Here is an 18,203-nt window from a genome sequence, read left to right as displayed (position 1 = left end):
AAATAGAATGAGGTAGAATCCTACTATTGAAACATATAAAACAAGGCAACAAAATTGATGTCAAAACGTGCAAATTTTAAAGTGTGAAATTATCAGAAGTCTGAGTTACTCTATGTTGAAAGCTGCAGTCATAGAACATGTACACAAGATAAATAAAATTATCACTGGCTATACACCAAGTTAATACAAAATTAAGAACCAAAGATAACTAAAGAAACCCTATACTCAGAGGCAAGAATTGCATCTGCTACAAAGGTAACAGAAGGTCCAATTACACTTATGTAACAAAATAGATAAGAATATAATCAAGAACAGATGGAATTTGTTGCCAATCTAAGGCCAAGTTGGCAAGCTAAAATTCAAAACTATAATACTGTATTGCCTAAATGGAGACTTGGCAATATCACAGATGTCACATTTGGATTAAGGAACCTTAAATGGCAGGCCAAATAACCAGGAATGAAATCTGTAATCTCATGTTTAATCAGCAGTTGACAACTTCCATTTTAAGGCAGGACAGATGCAGACTAGTTGGCCAATAGGCTGCTCAAACAAGTGTTTTGTGTTGAACTGAGGTGAACAAAAGCAACTTAAGCACTTTAGAAATGCACTAATTTTCAAGGAACATGGAATGGTTATGGACCTGTGTTTGGTTAACCATCAGTGGCTTAGACCAATGTGCTGAACAAATATCTGTATTATCCTAATACATTATATCTTGTTGTAGATATAGCTGAAAATTTAAAATTATAAGTCAATATATCTTTTTCTAAAAAGCATCCTCAATGTCATAACATTTAACCATATATTGTGGGTGGGCAGCACTACCCTCTCCCTTCAATTCCAGGAAATGGTCATTTGTAGAGTCTACTTATCAGTGGAAATGAAAACATTACAGGAATCATAAAGCACAGCAAACTCTCAGAAAAAATTAAATTAAGATCCTTATTAGACAATAAAAGTCTGTCAATTAAATTACTGTTTGATATATGTAATTTAATATATATTGAATAGAATAATGAAATAAAGTAGATGATGCATAATATATAGCAAGTTACTCAAAATGCCCTTCCTTGATATAAAGACATGAAAAAATTCTTATGTTATACTCTAAAATGGTAAACATCAGGCTATAAAAGTATATCCACATTACAATAATTTTTTAAAATTTATGAAACAGCCTAAAAAAAATACCAAAATGCTAATAGTAACTAGTGATGAACTGTGATTGATTGTTTTTCTCATCTTTTCCTGGATACTTTTTCTAATGTGATTATATTATTTCAATAATAGAAAAAAATTGGGTGCCTGGCTGGCTCAGTCAGAGGAACATCAGACTCTTGATCTCTCGGTTTTGAGTTTGAGCCCCATGTTGCGTGTAGAGAATACCAAAAAAAATAAATAAACTTTAAAAAGAAAGAAGAAAATAATAATAATAATAATAATAAGTCAAATAAAAGTTACTTATGAAATGAAAAGCTGATTTTGAGATTATGAGGCCAGGTTCAAGGTCTATTTCCTGCTTCTAATTATGTCTTCTTTAAAATGCTTTCAGCTAAGTCTTGACAGAGCTCTGTCAATGAATACTGCAAGCACATTGTCCCATCAGCTCTAGGTGCTAGAAAAACTTTTATAGAAAATGTAAATTTTTAAAATTCTGTCTTAATAGTACTTCTGGTCTTTTTCCTCCGTTTTCTCTTTATAGCACTCTTTAATCCATAGCCTGGTTTACTGCATTGTTGCCAAGACTGACAAAAGCACAAGGAAAGCATTAATAACATTTTCAAAAATCTAGTACAAGTCAATTCAAATATTCACATTTTTATTAACCAATTTAGTCAGCATCCTCTTATATTAGTTAAACAACTAGTGGAAAATGTAACTCATTACTATTGTTAATTTCACAAAGTATAAGATAGTAACTTTACAAAATACTAAAAACCATACCAACTGAAAGTCTGTGTGGGAAGAGAAAGGAAATAATTAAAATAGATTTTACTAAACTATAAAAGAAGCAATTTGGTAAGATAGAGCAGAATGGTATGCAAGGGACATATTGAAAACAAAATAAAAACTAGAAGATTAGGTAAGGTAAGGTTTTTAGAAGTATTTATATATTTTTGTATCATTCATAGCGGTGCAAGTAATAGACACACTCAAAAAGCAAAAGAACAGACACAAACACCTATAAAGCACTTTACTAACTCAAGTTACGGGTTATACATTAGAGAATGACTAATCCAATTGCTAGCGTTTGAAATATAACCAACATGTCCATTGTTGGTTATATCAAACTCATGTCTAATAATATTACTGCCTGTGTTGTGTAAAAACCATTTTTCAAATGCTTTCACATGGCTGGCTCTGTTGATCCTTTTTCAAGTCCACTGAGGTAGGTAGATAACTACTTATTGAAAGCGAAGTTTATCAGTGGTAAGAATCCAAACCAAAACAATTTTCTAACCACCCTATGTTCATTCTATTATATCACATTGCCTCCAATTTATGTGATTCCAGTACACAGTGGATATTTATATTTATATAATAAATGAATGAATTTTGATCTAAAAAATAAATAAGATTAGAAAGAATACAAATGAGGGTAGAGATGGCCTATGTCTCATTATACCATGTGATCAACATACCACATCATAATAATTAACTACAGATTGACCCTCTCCAAAGTTTCATGTTCTTTCTTGCTGATAGAAAAAGGCTCTCTCGGGGCACCTGCATGGCTCAGTCAGTTAAGCATCTGCCTTCAGCTCAGGTCATGATCCCAGGATCCTGGGATTGAACCCCGCATCGGGCTCCCTGCTCCACCAGGAGTCTGCATGTCCCTCTCCCTCTGCCCTGCTCATGCTCTCTGTCTCTCTCTCTCTCTCAAATGAATAAAATCTTTAAAAAAGAAAAAGGCTCTCATTTAGAACAACTCCAAAATGACTGTAACTGTGCAAAGAATATGAACATCTACTCTGAAAAAAATAAGTCCTTCATCATATTCAAAGAACTACAATATCATCATGCCTAAGTGACAGACACAGCTCTCCAAAGTTGAGAATAATGTCAAATCCAATTTCAAAAACTAATATTTTACTACACTCTAAGAGATCCAAAGAGCCATCCTTGATTTAGCCCCTGTTTGGGCTCATGATGGGGCACAACCAAGTCTGAACAATTTTCTTAGTTCCTTGCTCTTACTGAAGATGCTGACTATTCACCCAAGTAGACTGACCGTGGGGCTAAATCCTAAAAGACCTTCACTCCAGTCTAGACGGGTAGATATCTGCTTGTTTCAATACCAAAACCACAATGTCCTTCAAATGTTCTATTATAATAATGCTATCAATATGTTAGCACCTTCTTTTACTTTTTTAAAGATATTATTTATTTGAGAGAGAGAGAGAGAGAGAGAGTGTGTGTGTGTGTGTGTGTGTGTGTGTACCTGCAAAAGAGGAGGGAGGGAGGAGGAAAGAATCTCAAGCACACTCTGCACTCAGCTCCAGCCCTGAAATCATGACCGGAGCCAAACCAAGAGTGGGATGCTTAACCGACTAGGCCACCCAGGCACCTCAGAATCTTCTTTTAAAAAGCATTAAAATTCTCTGAGTTTTGGGAACATTTCAAGCTGAACAGTAAAAAAATCACACTGTATATATCTCATCACAATTTTAGAGGGAGAGAGAGAAAACTCATATAAGGAAGATCTATGGCCCCCAAAGGCAGAAATTTCTATGCACGGGAGTAGTTTAGAAAGGTTTCATGTAGAGGTAAGATTTAGGAATTTGTTGGATGATAGGCCTCCATTACGGTCAAATGTGTTGTATTCTTTATTTACTTCTAAAATAAGGAGGGGAAGGGCTAAGATATTATTTAAAAGCTTAAGAACCACCTATCAAGTGAAGTATTACTCCAAAGAGGGTCTTTTTAAACCACTCAGATTTCTACTTCTATCACCAATTCCAGGTCCCAATAAATACATCTCACTCCCCACGTGACTCCACCCTACCTCTACCCTACCCCACCCTTCAGCCATCTTGCTCATACCAAGTCTGCCATTATTACTGAAATGTACTATAATCCTTAAGTATGTTGGAGTAAAAAGAAAAAATAAGTTTTAAGAACCAAGGGAAGGGATGGGGGAAAAGGCTATATGCCTAGCATTCACAAAATCCTCCCATTTCCATATTGAACATTATTTCCAAATTAAACTATACACACATGATACTTTAGTGGTTGTTGTTAAAGCATTACTGTGCTACCTGTGAATGTTGAAAGCAGTCCATATTATTTTTATCACCCAGTTCTGGCATTTCTTCACATTTGAATATACCAGGAACTCTAAAATACAGACCTATATTCTATTCCAGCGGTCCATCACTCTGTGTCTCTGAGAGGTGCTTTTTAGAATCACTGTCCTGGTTTCTAGACTGAGGCCATCATAAAGCAAAAATAACGGGCACTTAAGAGTGGGGGAATTCATCTAAATGTCAAGTTAACTTTTATAAGGAGTACTTAGGGATTAAAACTACAGAAATTTATTCTATTTCTAGGATGTCTGTCAGAAAAACATGAAGACCTAGAAAAGCCACAATACTAATCAAAACAAAACTTGAGCTGCTAGCTGTGAGACCTCAAGCAATTTCCTCAACTTCTCTGGGCCTCTATTGTCTAAACTGTTGTAAAGAAGGGGCCTTAACCAGTTAGTCCCTTCAGGTTCTTCCAATTTTAAAATCTGTTTTTTCAATAATTACAGAGATACTAAAAATCATCTTCAATATATAAATATCTGATAATTTCAAAAAACGAAGGACAAAGGAACCTCATATATAATTCTTAAACTGAAACTCAGAAAGATCTCATAATAATTGTAGGGTGTCATGAAAATTGTCCCTTTGGTTTGGTTGTCATTTGCTTCAAATAAAGCCTGAGCCACAGTAAAACTATTTTAACACTCTGAGAGGATTAAATAGTTAATCCACTGGGAAACCAAGCTGAAAGACAGAATTCACAAATCCGCTTCCCAGAGAGAAGCATTGAAAATAACAAATTTGTTTTATTTTGAATAAAATTATTCTAATGATACACTGTATACAAATACTTTCTATTATCTGGCATCCATTTTCATTCTTGTGTTTTCCTTCTTAATCTGAAGCTGAGATGAAGGTCACGTCTAACATTGGCAGAAAACAACCATTTGTAAGTCAGAGTCACTCAGGTGGGTTGTAACATATCTTGGGGGAAAACAACCATAATAATGCATATTCCAAATTCATGTCTTTGAAGATAAATTGAGAAAATTGGAAGATTGGGCAGATTATGGTATTAACTGCCAAGATAATTTCTGCTTTTATGGCTTCACAAAACTGGAATTTCTAGTGCATCATTCTCTACACCATAATTATGCATCAAAATATTAACCAATTAGCAGGTAAGATGGTAAGAACTCAAAGGGTGGTAATAATTAAACATGAAACTTGAACTTTCATGGAGTTCCAAACAACAAACAGGTCTACCACACTTCATAAATTCAATAAACCGTATCTGAGGAAAATACATCAACTCATATTTTGTAAATAAAATAATTTCACTGACTTTCAACTCACATCAGCTACTAGCTCTTCTTTCATTTTCCTTACTTCCTAATCCAACTACAAAGACATAAAAGTGGGGCAAGTATATTTTATCAAGTAGGACATGATATAAATAATATCCCCCTAATGCATAAGCTTGGAAGTTCACTTTTTATATGAAATACCTTTGGAGTCAGGGTACACTTTTTGTTTTTTAAATCACTGTTCTTAATGAATGTAGTAACTAAAAAACGCTATTAAAAAAATAAAGGAGAAATAAAAACTAAACTGCAACAATTATCTTTCATTTCTAGTTCATGCCATTGATTATATTTTGTGTTAGTTCCAAAATATTTTGTTCATTTAAAGAGACTCATATTGCTAGGGATGTAAAAGTAGGGACCAGGTATGTCATACATGCATGAGGCACCTGGCTGGCTCAGTCTGTAGAGCATGTGACTCTTGATTTCCCTCGGGGTTGTAAGTTTAAGGCTCAGTTTGGGTGTAGAGATCACTTAAAAATAAAATCTTTAAGGGGAACCTGGGTGGCTCAGTCGGTGTGATCTCAGGGTCCCAGGATAGAGCCCCACATCAAGTTCCATTTCACGCTCAGCAGGGAGTTTGCTTCTGTCTCCCACTCCTTCTGCCCTCCCCCCACTTGTGCACTCCTCTCTCTCAAATAAATAAAATCTTTAATAAATAAATAAATAAAATCTTTAAGGAAAAAAAGTGTCCAGCACATAGTAGACACTTAATAGATATTTGTTGCATGAAAAAAGCAATAAACAAATGACCCAACACCAGGAAACCCTCTATTTCCATAAAATAATAATTCTAAAAGCCTCACTTACCTACTTCTATATTTTCTAAACATTAAATTGTTTCAAATAATTCATCTCACATGTATATAAGCATTTCAGCTTGAAAGATCCTTTTTACATTGAAATTAGCACATGAAATGTTTCTTTTTTTAAAAGATTTTATTTATTTATTTGAGAGAGAGAATGAGATAGAGAGAGCATGAGAGAGGGGAGGGTCAGAGGGAGAAGCAGACTCCTCACTGAGCAGGGAGCCCGATGCGGGACTCGATTCCAGGACTCCAGGATCATGACCTGAGCCAAAAGCAGTTGCTTAACCAACTAAGCCACCCAGGTGTCCACACATGAAATGTTTTGAAAACATTTGGAAATATGTTTAAGAATAGAAATAAGAAATGTTAACTATACTTATAGTGCTGATCATTTTGCAATGTATACAAATATCAAATCATTATGTTGCACACCTGAAGCTAATATAATGTTACAAATCAACTATACCTCAACTAAAACAAATGAACAAAAAACAAAAACAAAATACACAGAAATAGGTATGATAAGCCTAGGTTTGAGTTCCAATTCTGGTACTTAGTAGCTGAGAAACCTTGAACAGGTCACCTAGTGCCTTTATCGCTCATTTTTTCATCTCTAAGATATAAATAAGAATAATATCTATCCAGCCTACCTCATAGGGTTTTACCGTAGATTAAATAATATATTGTACATGTGTATTATAATCAGAATGGGAAAAAGTGACCACAAAAGACTAAATGTTTCCTATTCAGTAACAAGAGTACTCAAAGTAAACACATTGTTGGGATAGTCAAGCTTGAAATGTTAAAATACTTCCTTCCTGTCAATATAGAGCCAATAGTTTAACAGCAAAATCACATACTTAATAGACTGCATATGCAAAGTTCTTACAACTCATAGTACCCTTACACTGCCACATCAGCATGAGGAAAAAGAAATGTCCAGAAAGGTCACATTGGAAATCAGTGCCAGTGACAGACCTAAAACTAAGCTTTTGACTGTCCAACCAGTCATAAGCCTGCTGAGCAATGCCACTTTTTAAAATTGCCTTAGTAAGGTAAAAACAGCAAATTGAAACCCAATTAGACTACATTACACACTAATCCAAATTGATTGTCAAGGATATGTACCACTCTCTGTCAAAGCCAAGCAAAGACATTTTAGCTCACAATCACAGACAATGACACAAAAACACAATGGTCCTCTCTGTATCTGCGTTTTTGTCCAGCTCTTGACATATTCTGCAAGCTAACGTTCTTGAAAAGGAAAAAAGTTTTGGGGTCCCTGGGTCGCTCAGTCAATTAAGCGTCTGCCTTTGGCCCAGGTCATGATCCCAGGGTCCCAGGATCAAGCCCCGCTCGACAGGGAGTCTGCTTGTTCCTCATCCTCTGCCCCTCTCCCCAGCTTGTTCTCTCTCTCTCTCTCAAGTAAATAAAATATTTTAAAAATAAATAAATAAATTTTTTAAAAAGGAAAAAAGTTTCAAATTTGCTAAGTCAGCATTCACAGACAGGGAAGGGAAAAAGGCACATCATCTCACAGTGTCTTAAATTAGAATTCAAAATGTTTAAATGATCTTATCATTTTGAGTTAACAGAAGAGTTCAATCCAGTATACTTAGATATTAAGAATAGAATATATATTACACTTCATTGTTCAGTTTTGTTGATGACATCTATCTAAGCCATCCATTGAACTTACCACATTTTCTAAGAATTCAGCTACCATATTGAATCCAAAATCACTCTCTTTCTACACCTATGTACCCTGAGGGGGCAGGGGGGAATGTTGCTTTTAAATCCAGTCTTGCCTCTGTGTGTGTGTGTGTGTGTGTGTGTGTGTGTGTGTGTGTGTGTGTGTATAACCACTCAAAAAAAGACACCTAGTATTTTGGCATTTTCTTGATCTAAGGGTATGATTTATCTATGATGGGGTGGCTATGATTTGTTTCTATGTATTGACTTATCCTGCTGATAAATAGTGTAGTTTTATTCTACATTTAAATTATAGAGCAGTCTTAACCAATAGAAACTTAATGTGAGCAATATTATACCTGATTTTAAATTTTCTAGTAGCCACATTTTAAAAAAGGAAAAATAGGGGAAATTAATTTTAATATTTTATTTAACTCAATGTATCAAAATATCACTTTAATGTGTAATAATACAAAGATTATTGATATATTTGCATTCATTTTTCTTACTAAATCTTTGAAATCCAATGTATATATTACACTTACAGTGTATGTTAATTATGACACTAAATTTTTATCAGAAATACCCCATCAGTATTTAAACTTTCCAGATGAAAAGTAGATCCATATAACCAAGCTGTTTCAAAAATATTCAAAAGTTATCCAAAAATGGGGTGCCTGGATGGCTCAGTCAGTTAGGCATCAGACTCTTGATTTTGGCTAGGGTCATGATCTCAGCATCGTGGGATCGAGCCCCTCATTGGGCTCCTCCCTCAGTTGGGAAGTCTGCTGGAGATTCTCTCTCTTTCTCTCCCTCTGCCTCCCCACTTCTCTCTCTCTCTAATAAATGAATAAATCTTTTTTTTTAAAAAGTTATCCAAAAACTAAATCAATGACCAGTTTTTAAGTTTAAAATTAAATTAATAAAAATTAAATAAAATGATAAATTTAGTTCCTCAGTAGCATTAATCATAATTCAAATGCCCCATAGCCCATGGGTTGAATAGTAGGGCTGTTTTCTGAATCCATATCCAACCCAAGGAAAGATACCCTGCAAAATACCTAAAATATACCCTGCCAAACGCATTTTCAGAAATTGAATAAAAGGGGTGCCTGGGTGGCTCAGTCGGTTAAGCATCTGCCTTCGGCTCAGGTCATGATCCCAGGGTCCTGGGATCGAGTCCCACATGGGGCTCCTTGCTTGGCGGGGAGCCTGTTTCTCCCTCTGCCTGCCACTCCCCCTGCTTGTACTGTCACTCTCTCTCTCTCTCTTTCTCTAGCAAATAAACAAAATCTTAAAAAAAAAAAAATAAAAAAAGAAATTGAATAAAAATATTCTTCCTAAATAAGAAACTTTCTTTTGAACTTCTTTTCCCCAAAGTTGTATATGACCCATGCACTTATTTTGAGAAATCTTAAGAGACTCATCAGTCTTAACAGTCTCTGCATCTAACAAAACACAAGAACCTTTAGGACACTTTCTGCATTTCACAGTAGAGTCAATCCCCTATGCCTATTATTACATTATTCACTGAAGAGGAAAAGCAGGTCAAATCCCCTGTTGATTTGTTTCAGTGTGTTGATTTACTTATCCTGCTGCTGAAGCCTGTCACAAACTAGGGTAGGATTGGAGGACACTGTAAAGATTAAAAAGAATCTGAGGAAATACTTAACTAAGTTCAGGTCCTCTCTTAGTTTTATCTTCTCTAGCGATATCAAGGTATACATAACTTGTCAAAGCCACACATTTGTAAGTGAACTAGTGTAGGTCCTCTCTTAGTTTTATCTTTTCTAGCGATATCAAGGTATACATAACTTGTCAAAGCCACACATTTGTAAGTGAACTAGTGTAGAACCAGGAAAAGGCAATGACCTTAAGCTAAATAAAGCTTTGTGAAGTATGTTCTTGCCTTTCACCTATGTAGGTTTAATGGCTAAGAATTTGTCTGGGCTGGAACACTGGTTCCATCACTATCTACAAGTTTAACTTTAAGCAGATTATTTAATCTTTCAGTGTCTCATTTGTAAAATGGTCATAATAACAGAACCTAAATCAAAGATTGTTATGGGGGATAAATGAGATTTTACATGACATAAAACATCTTAACAGCACTGACCCTAGAACATGACATATATCCAACAATGACTGCTCAGAATCAGAATAATCAGAGATGAGGATATACGTTCAACAAATATTTATTGTAGGGGCGCCTGGGTGGCTCGGTCGTTGAGCGTCTGCCTTAGGCTCAGGTCATGGTCCCAGGGTCCTGGGATGGAGCCCCGCATCAGGCTCCCTGCTCAGCGGGAAGCCTGCTTCTCCCTCTCCCACTCCCCCTGAGCCCTCTCTCGCTGTTGTCTCTGTCAAATAAATAAATAAAATCTTTAAAAATATATATATATATTTATTGTAAATGAAAATATATGCCTCCAAGCACTTTATAAATACCAAAGTGCCATAAAAACATAAGCTATTATTAGCCTATGTAAAATAAGTTTAGAGAGTGGATCTATTCAGCGTATTTAATAGAAAAAAGAAAAAGGAACTTTACAGTGCAGCTTACCAAGTTCTGTTAATGTTTTTATAAACCTTTCCCAAACAGACCCACACTTATGACCTAAAAAGTGTAAACATAATCAAATATAAATCATTTATAAATATATTTTATTAATAAATCAAATAGAAATTATTTATCTGTCAACATCACTTTAGGGTCATCCATGACTCTGCTCACCTTCAGTGCAAGCAGTTATCAGATTTAATAGCATAGCAAATAAACTGCCCTATGATATTCTAGAAAATTCACAGATAAAAACTTTAAATCTTTAAAAATGATTTCTCTCAGCCTAATTTTCAGTTTTCATTACTATTTTATGCTCCTTCTTCACCTTCTTTGACTGGATTTGCTAACAAAACTACCTCTTACTGGGTTTCTGCCATGGTACAGTCTTTAAAGAGTATCCAAAGGTCAAAAGAGAGGTAGTAGCAGTATTTAGGAGAAACAAACTAATCCAACAATTGGATAAGTAGCCCCCCAAAACCAAAAATTTAACCAAATTAAAACTTCAAAAGCTTTATAACAGGTGATTCTAAACAGTCATAAAACTGTCACCTCCACAGGTGATCATTTCCTAATCCGTTAAAAAAAAAAAAAAAACTTTAAAATTCATGTTATTCTGGTGCTCCTGGCTGGCTCAGTCGGAAAAGCATGGGGCGGGGGGAGGGGGGGGGAGTCGTGAGTTGGAGCCCAGTGTTGGGTGTAGACATCACTTAAATAAATAAACTTAACAAAAAATAAAATTCATGTTATTCTTTAAATTGATTAAAGATACAAAGTGTATAAAACTGCCATTTCTATGCCTAATCAAGATTCGCCACTAAAATAATAATGCTGACATGATAGGATTTTTAAAATTCCTTTCCAGAAAGGCTACATGAGTGGAGGATTTTTTTTCAATAATTTCACATTTCTCCAAAGACACAGTTTTCATAATCCTTGAAGTATGAAGAGAAGCGGATTCACAGTAGACCATCAGAGAGCTGTGAAAGCAACGCACTTATTCTATCATGAATGCTTCATTAATATTTCAGTGATGATGTTGCAATTTTCCATAAGCAACTGTCAGAGCTTTGCTTCTTGATATGTATCAAAACAGTCTAAGTTACATTTAATACGTTGACCAAAATACAATTTTGATGTATCTGGTATTTCAAAATTCACACCCAGGCATGTATAATTTTATATTGTATCCACCCTGCCTAACCTCAGGACGTTTCACCCAGTCACCCATTTAACCCTTCCACTTGCTGAAGAGTTTCCTCCTTCTACAGACTTATCACCAGGGAATATAATTCTTTTTTTTTTTCAGGGAATATAATTCTTAAGGAGAATTCCCATTCCAACGCCTAAGAGGCCAGATGTGTCTCCTACACCCAGACGCTTGTGCTAACGTTTGTCTCTGTGATGCTTCACGCGACTTCATTGGCACAGGCATCTAGGAGCCTGCGTTTGGAAGCGCTGTCAGTCTGATGCTTTGTCTCCCGCCTCAGAAGGCCTGAGTCGCATGTACACATGACAGACACTCTCTCAATAATAAAAAGAACACCACAGCCCAGCACGGAGTCAGCTCCTCCGGGCAAAGCCGGCCAGGCCATCGCCCAAAGCGGCCCCACCTGAGGCGATTGCTCCTCGCGTGCGAGACCAGGCGGGGGCGGGGGCGGGCGCCGACGGCTTCCACCCGCCGAGGAGTCTGGGCGCCCCGGAGTCCCGGCGTCGCACAGCCGCCCGCTACCTGCAAACGCCACCCGGCTGCGGGCGGCAGGGTCTCCCCGGCAGCATCCGGCCGCGCGCGCCAGCCGGCGGGGATCCGCAGCCTCAGTTTACCCAGCCGCCAGCCTCCCGTCCGACCGCCCCCTCAGATCTCCGCACCACAGCAGCCGCTGCTCCCGCCCGGAGCGCGTCCTCTCCGCGCCCTCAGCCCGCCGCCGCCGCCGCCGCCGCCGAGTCTGTCCTCACCTGACAGCCACCCGCACCGAGCTCTCGTCCGGGGCACCCAACATGCTGGCGGCTGGCGACAGCAGGGCCCCTGGGCCTCTGCACTGCAGAGCTGAGGCACCGCCGGAGGCGCGGCGTTCGGGCGCAGCAGACTGGAGCGGCAGGGGGCGGACGGCTCACCTCCGCCGCGCTCCAGCCATGTTGGGCGACTGAATGGAAAGGTGGCGGCGGCGCTGAGGCAGGAGGAGGAGGTGATTCCCGACTGGCGGACGCCCGCCCCTTCTCCCCCGCTCACCCCCCAGATCTGGGGCGGGGACGAGGCGCGCTTGAATGGCAAGCGCGGCGGTGGCAGAGCCAGCAGGCCGCCCGCGGCTTCCTGACGGCCGGTAAGTGCGCCCTGCCCCCTCCGGTGGGGACGCGGCCTGCCGGCGGCCGGGCTAAAAACTCCACGCCCGCCTGGGCGCTCAGGGCTGCCGGCCCTGCACTGCGTCAGCGGCGGCCGCACAGCCCGGCCCCAGCTCGCCCTCCCCCGGCCTGCGCCCCGCCCTGCTCTCCGCGGGCACTGCCTGGCGCTGCTGGGCAGGCAGGCGCGAGGGGGAGGGATGCCGGCCGCGGGCTGCCCACGCCCGAGGGCGGCGAGCCCGTGCGCCCTTCCAGGTTCTTCTGTGAGAACGCAGCGGCGGGTGCTTGCCCTGCTGCCTGCGTCCTTTCTAAAATCGGAGCTTGGCTCACGAGCGCAGCGCCAGGACTCAGTCGGCTGCCACTCTGGTTCGGCTTTGTTTCCGCCCTTGGGCTTATTGTCCTCTCTCCTGCTTGGACTTTGACCCCCTTCCCCCCCCCCCCCCCCCGCTCGCCCCCCCCCCCCCCCCGCCCCCCGCCCCCAGGAGTCAGTCAGTCGTGCTAAACCGGATCCCTGGTGTGGCCACTGTCTGGGCAGCTGGGCTGCTCTGCAGCCCATCGCCCGTTTACCAGCCCACATTGAATATGGAAACGATTTACTCCGAGACTCCTGAATGCGTTTCTGTTAAGTCATTTGTACACTGGTACATGAACGGCACCCTGGTACTGCCAAGTGTTCCCAGAACTGAATATCCACCAAGACCTGCTCTGTAGTAAATCCTCACAAACTGATTTTTTTCCTGCCTGGCCTTCAAAAGGCACCTCCCGATCCCGGGGTTCTATCAGCACTGAACCATTGTGGTTTTTGCTTGTGACTCTTGTGCCTCCACATGCCTCTGGATAGCTCTGTGGCAACAGCCTTTATTAGCTTCGCCACAGAGTATCTTTTGTGGACTGCCCCCTACGTTTCTCTAAATAAACATGTGGGTTCATACAAAACAGTATAATAGATTAAACGGCACCCTCCAAATAAAGACACAGCCCCAAGTACTGACATCCTAGATTTTGCACACCTGAGCATTCTACACAGCAGCGATCCAGCAGCGTGGGTCGGAGAAGGCGGCACGCTCTGGGACGAACAAGAAGTGTTCGATGATCTTAAATGAAGGCCTGCTGTGATAATATCTATGTTAGTTTTAAAGGTATTTTGTCCCTGAACCCCACACCCCTTGGTCTTAACAGACATGTGGCTAGGAGATAAAGAGAGCTGAGATGGTGAGTATCCTTCTGGAGACGAAATTAGTGACAAATCTCTCCTCTGGCTGCCCTCTAGAGAGCCTGCCCTCCCCTCAGTATTTATCTGTTAACGAATCAGCACCATTTCCTCCAGCTTGGCAGTCCCCGTCTGGGTGGCTCTGGAATGGGCCTCCTTCCTTCTTGGATTGATAAAAGCTGCAAGGAAGGCAAATAAAGCCAAGCAAATTTATCAAGAAAATGAAAGGGAAATATATACAATTTAAGACCATTTAAAAACAAAACAAAAAAAATCTTGTTTAAAATAGCACCCGTACGTATATGTCTCAGTAAGAGATGTCACAAACACAGATGCTACCAGGCAACAGCCAGGCAGGTAACTTAAGTGAGGCTGAGCAGGCAGAGTGAGGAAAGGTAAAATAGAGAACACGGAGCCTCTTACAAAGGCAGTGGCCATCCTCAGCCTTGGCTCGCTGGAATGCAAACCCACTGCTGCCAAGCTTTTTGTTTGTATGTTTGTTATTTCTCAAGAGATAGAGAAAAATCAGATCTTTGTGTGAAAAACTCCTTAGTTCACAGCATCAACAACTAATTCAACACCACGTTACATTGCATGCAGACCAATCAAAATGTATATACACTTCGGTTCCAAGCCATTAGGTTGGAAGTTCGGAGCAAAATATTAGCACCAGTAATAGCTGTGGCTTTGTACATGGTTTCAGGGGAAAGTAGTATAAAAATTCAGGTTCCCTTTGATGACAGTAATTCTCTGCCAAGTTTCAAAATTTTTAAATTAATTATCTATTTTGCATTTCAGATTCTTTTAGAGCTGCTATAACCCCTTTTCTTGCAGCTCACCTAATTAATTGTCTTAAGTTGAGGAAAACTCCAAGGGAAGAACTTTTTACCAAAACAGTAGTTTAAATCCTACTCCAATTATTCACTCAACAAGTATTTAATAAATGCCTGCTATCTGCCAGCAATGCTGGACACTAGTGATATGGAGAGAATTAAGACTGTCAGTGTCCACAAGGAGCTTACAGTATAGTTCAAGATTTGGAAATCCATTAGTGCAATAATAGAAATTGTAACAAGAGCATGATGAATTCTATCCGGAAGGGTGAGGAATCCTTCATGTATAGACCAGACCACTCAAGATGAGCTCCTTGAGTCCATGCTTGCCTCCACACTGCAGAAAGTGATCTTTTAAAACCTGAGTCATTTATATCATTACCCTGACTGAAACCTTTCAATAACGACCTAACAGAGAGAGAGTAAATTCTCCTAGATATTAGGACATTTCACACTCTCCCTTCTCCAGATTCTAACCTTATCTTTTTTTTTTTAATTCAGTGGTTGTTGTTTTTTGTTTGTTTTGTTTTTTAGGTAATCTCTATGCCCAACATGGGGCTCTGAACTCACAAACCCTGAGATCAAGAGTCTCATGCTTTACTGACTGAGCCTGCTAGGCAGGCACTCCTAACCTTATCTTTTGCCACTCACAGTCTTAACCACTACTTTTTGGTGATACTGGCCTTCATTCTATTTCTTCAACACATACAAGTTCTTTCCTGCCTTAGGGACTTTGTACTAGCTGTTTCCTCTACCTGGAATGCTCTTTCCCCAGATTTCACCATGGTAGGCTCCTTGTGGGCTTTAAGGTATCAACTTAAATTCCTCTCCTCTCCTCAGAGAGACCTCTCCTTATCATTCAGTCTGAGGTAGCACCCCCGCAGGGGCCAGCTACATGATTTGCATGTCCTGTGCAAAATGAAAATGCAAGGAGGGTGTCTTGTTAGGAAAGCAATATAAAAAAGAAAAAGAAAAGCCGTATAAAAATCCTTTTAAAGATGCTAGAATGTAAGCTTTTCAGATTCTGAACTCTCTCACTCAACTTGTCATGGTGTTTTTAATTTGCTATTTAGTGTTATTGTCCATAAAGAAAAATTAAAATTTTTAATTATTAGCATTAATTTTATCATTCATCTTTAAATTGTGCAATGCCGGTTTTAAGTATGAATAGAAGAGCAATTAACTCGTTTCTGGAATTATCAAAATGATACAATTCCTACTATGTAGTACATATATGCATGTGAATTTCATTCTTAACTGTAAAAAAATTGCACAAAACTAACTCAACTTTTTTTTTATTTCACTTCTTGATTCATCTACATACTACTAACACTTTCTACCTTTGGCTTACAGATGAGTAAGGAAGAACTGAAAGGAAGAGGAAGAGGAACAACCTTTGCCTGTCTTTGCCTTTCCTTTTACATCATCATTAGTGGTTAGCTACAGGGAAGTGATGACTAAGAAAGGGTAAGATAGAGTTCTTTGGTTGTGTTTTCTTGGAATGCCATTGCTTTCTTTTTTCATTTGAAGCAAGTTCTGGTTTGAGGGAAGCATAGCCTCTCCGGTGTCAGCATCCCTGCTTAGTCACGCACAACACGTTTACATTGTACTCCCACTGGCTTTGAATCTCACGGAACTCCCACACATTGTGGGTCGACCAGAGAAGTCCATGTTCACAGGGCATCACAAAAGCTATGTGACAACGGTGTGACAGGGAATGGAGGACATGGAGATTGCCCTATGTCCTCTACTTACCCACATGTACCAGTGTTTTATCAGACGTCCCTCACAAAACACAAATCCAAAGATAAAATTATTAAGCATTTCAAGACAGTGAGTGTAGAGCATTAAACTAAGGGCAGGGCCCCTCTAAGTCCAGGACCCTGTGTGACTGCACTAACCTTTCACCCAGGAAGCCAGCACCATGAACCCCCACTTATTCACTATCACAGCACTATTTTATTTCTTCATAGCCCTTTTCACTAAGTGATATTTTCTTGATAATATTTTTTGATTATTGTCTGCCTCCCTCCATTTGAATATGAGCAGAGATCGTTTCTTTTTTTTTTATTAATGTATTTGTAGCTCCTAGAACAGTGGCTGACACATAATATAGATCATTAAAGATAAGCCAAATGACTAAGTGACTTTGGGCAAGATATGGGACCTTTCTAAGTCTCAGCTTCTTATATGTAAGTAATGTATTTTTCACCTTATAGAGTTGTTTTGGAAACTGAAAAGGCTCTGCTTATCATTTGTTAATCCCAGCACTAACTCAATAAGTACTCCATAAAACTAGCTAATTTTATGGTAAATATCTCCATAATACAAAGTGTTTTAAAAAGCAGGTACACACTGTACCTCTGAAACAAATAATACATTATATGTTTAAAAAAAAAGAAGAAGATAGCAGGAAGGGAAAAATGAAGGGGGGGAAATCGGAGGGCAGACGAACCATGAGAGACTATGGACTCTGAGAAACAAACTGAGGGTTCTAGAGGGGAGGGGGGTGAGGGGATGGGTTAGCCTGGTGATGGGTGTTAAAGAATGGAGCACTGGGTGTTATACGCAAACGATGAATCATGGAACACTACATCAAAAACTAATGATGTATGGTGATTAACATAACATAATTAAAAAATAAAAATATATATATAAAATTTAAAATAAATAAATACAAAGCAGATACGATGCTACAGCTGCACCTGTCTAAGGTATACTTGGAAGAAAGATCGATTCTAGCACACCCTAAACAGGCAGCCAAAAAGAAGCTACAACATGCATCAGGGCAACTATCTCACCAGTTTTTTCCCCTCGAGGCCCTCTACCCAGTGTTTTTCTGGTTTCCACATTCTAATCAGTCATTAAAAGTTATTTGCCTCTTCCTTTTTGCTGCTAGCAGAAAAGATTAAAAGAAAAAGTTCTGATTACAACTTTATGTGCAAACAACCAGCTTTGGAAAAGCATGCCTAGACAGCCACCTCCTCAGAAATCCTGTTTTTTTAAAAAAAGTCTCAAGGAAACTAACCCTTAATACCACAATCAGAAATATCAATTTTCCTTCAATGATTCGTGTTGTTTTATACATTTTCCTCATTAATAACAATGGAAAGCATTTATAGGACTCTTCTACCATGCCAGTATAATGTGT

General features: G+C 39.3%; 1 protein-coding gene and 1 long non-coding RNA gene across 4 annotated transcripts in view; one reads left to right on the top strand and one right to left on the bottom strand.

Annotated features, from left to right (window-relative positions):
- Nucleotides 1-12,978, bottom strand: part of KIF21A (kinesin family member 21A) — a 145,956-nt gene extending 132,978 nt beyond the window's left edge. The window contains exon 1 of the mRNA XM_073877710.1: nt 12,629-12,978. Coding sequence (XP_073733811.1) covers nt 12,629-12,672 — 44 coding nt within the window. The 5' untranslated portion in view covers nt 12,673-12,978. The remainder of the gene's footprint in view (nt 1-12,628) is intronic.
- LOC141370142 (uncharacterized) overlaps nt 12,872-18,203 on the top strand; it is a 69,720-nt gene continuing 64,388 nt past the window's right edge. For all 3 annotated transcript variants that reach the window (XR_012373931.1, XR_012373932.1, XR_012373933.1), the window contains exons 1-2: nt 12,872-12,993; nt 16,406-16,519. This is a non-coding gene — a long non-coding RNA (uncharacterized lncRNA). The remainder of the gene's footprint in view (nt 12,994-16,405; nt 16,520-18,203) is intronic.

This window comes from Callorhinus ursinus, unplaced genomic scaffold, assembly GCF_003265705.2.
Source record: "Callorhinus ursinus isolate GAN/ISIS: 27379988/994484 unplaced genomic scaffold, GSC_fseal_2.0 scaffold27, whole genome shotgun sequence".
In the NCBI taxonomy this organism is placed as follows: Eukaryota; Metazoa; Chordata; class Mammalia; order Carnivora; family Otariidae; genus Callorhinus; species Callorhinus ursinus.
The sequence above is the reverse complement of the archived record's forward strand: the minus strand, read 5'-3'. Positions and strand labels throughout refer to the sequence as shown.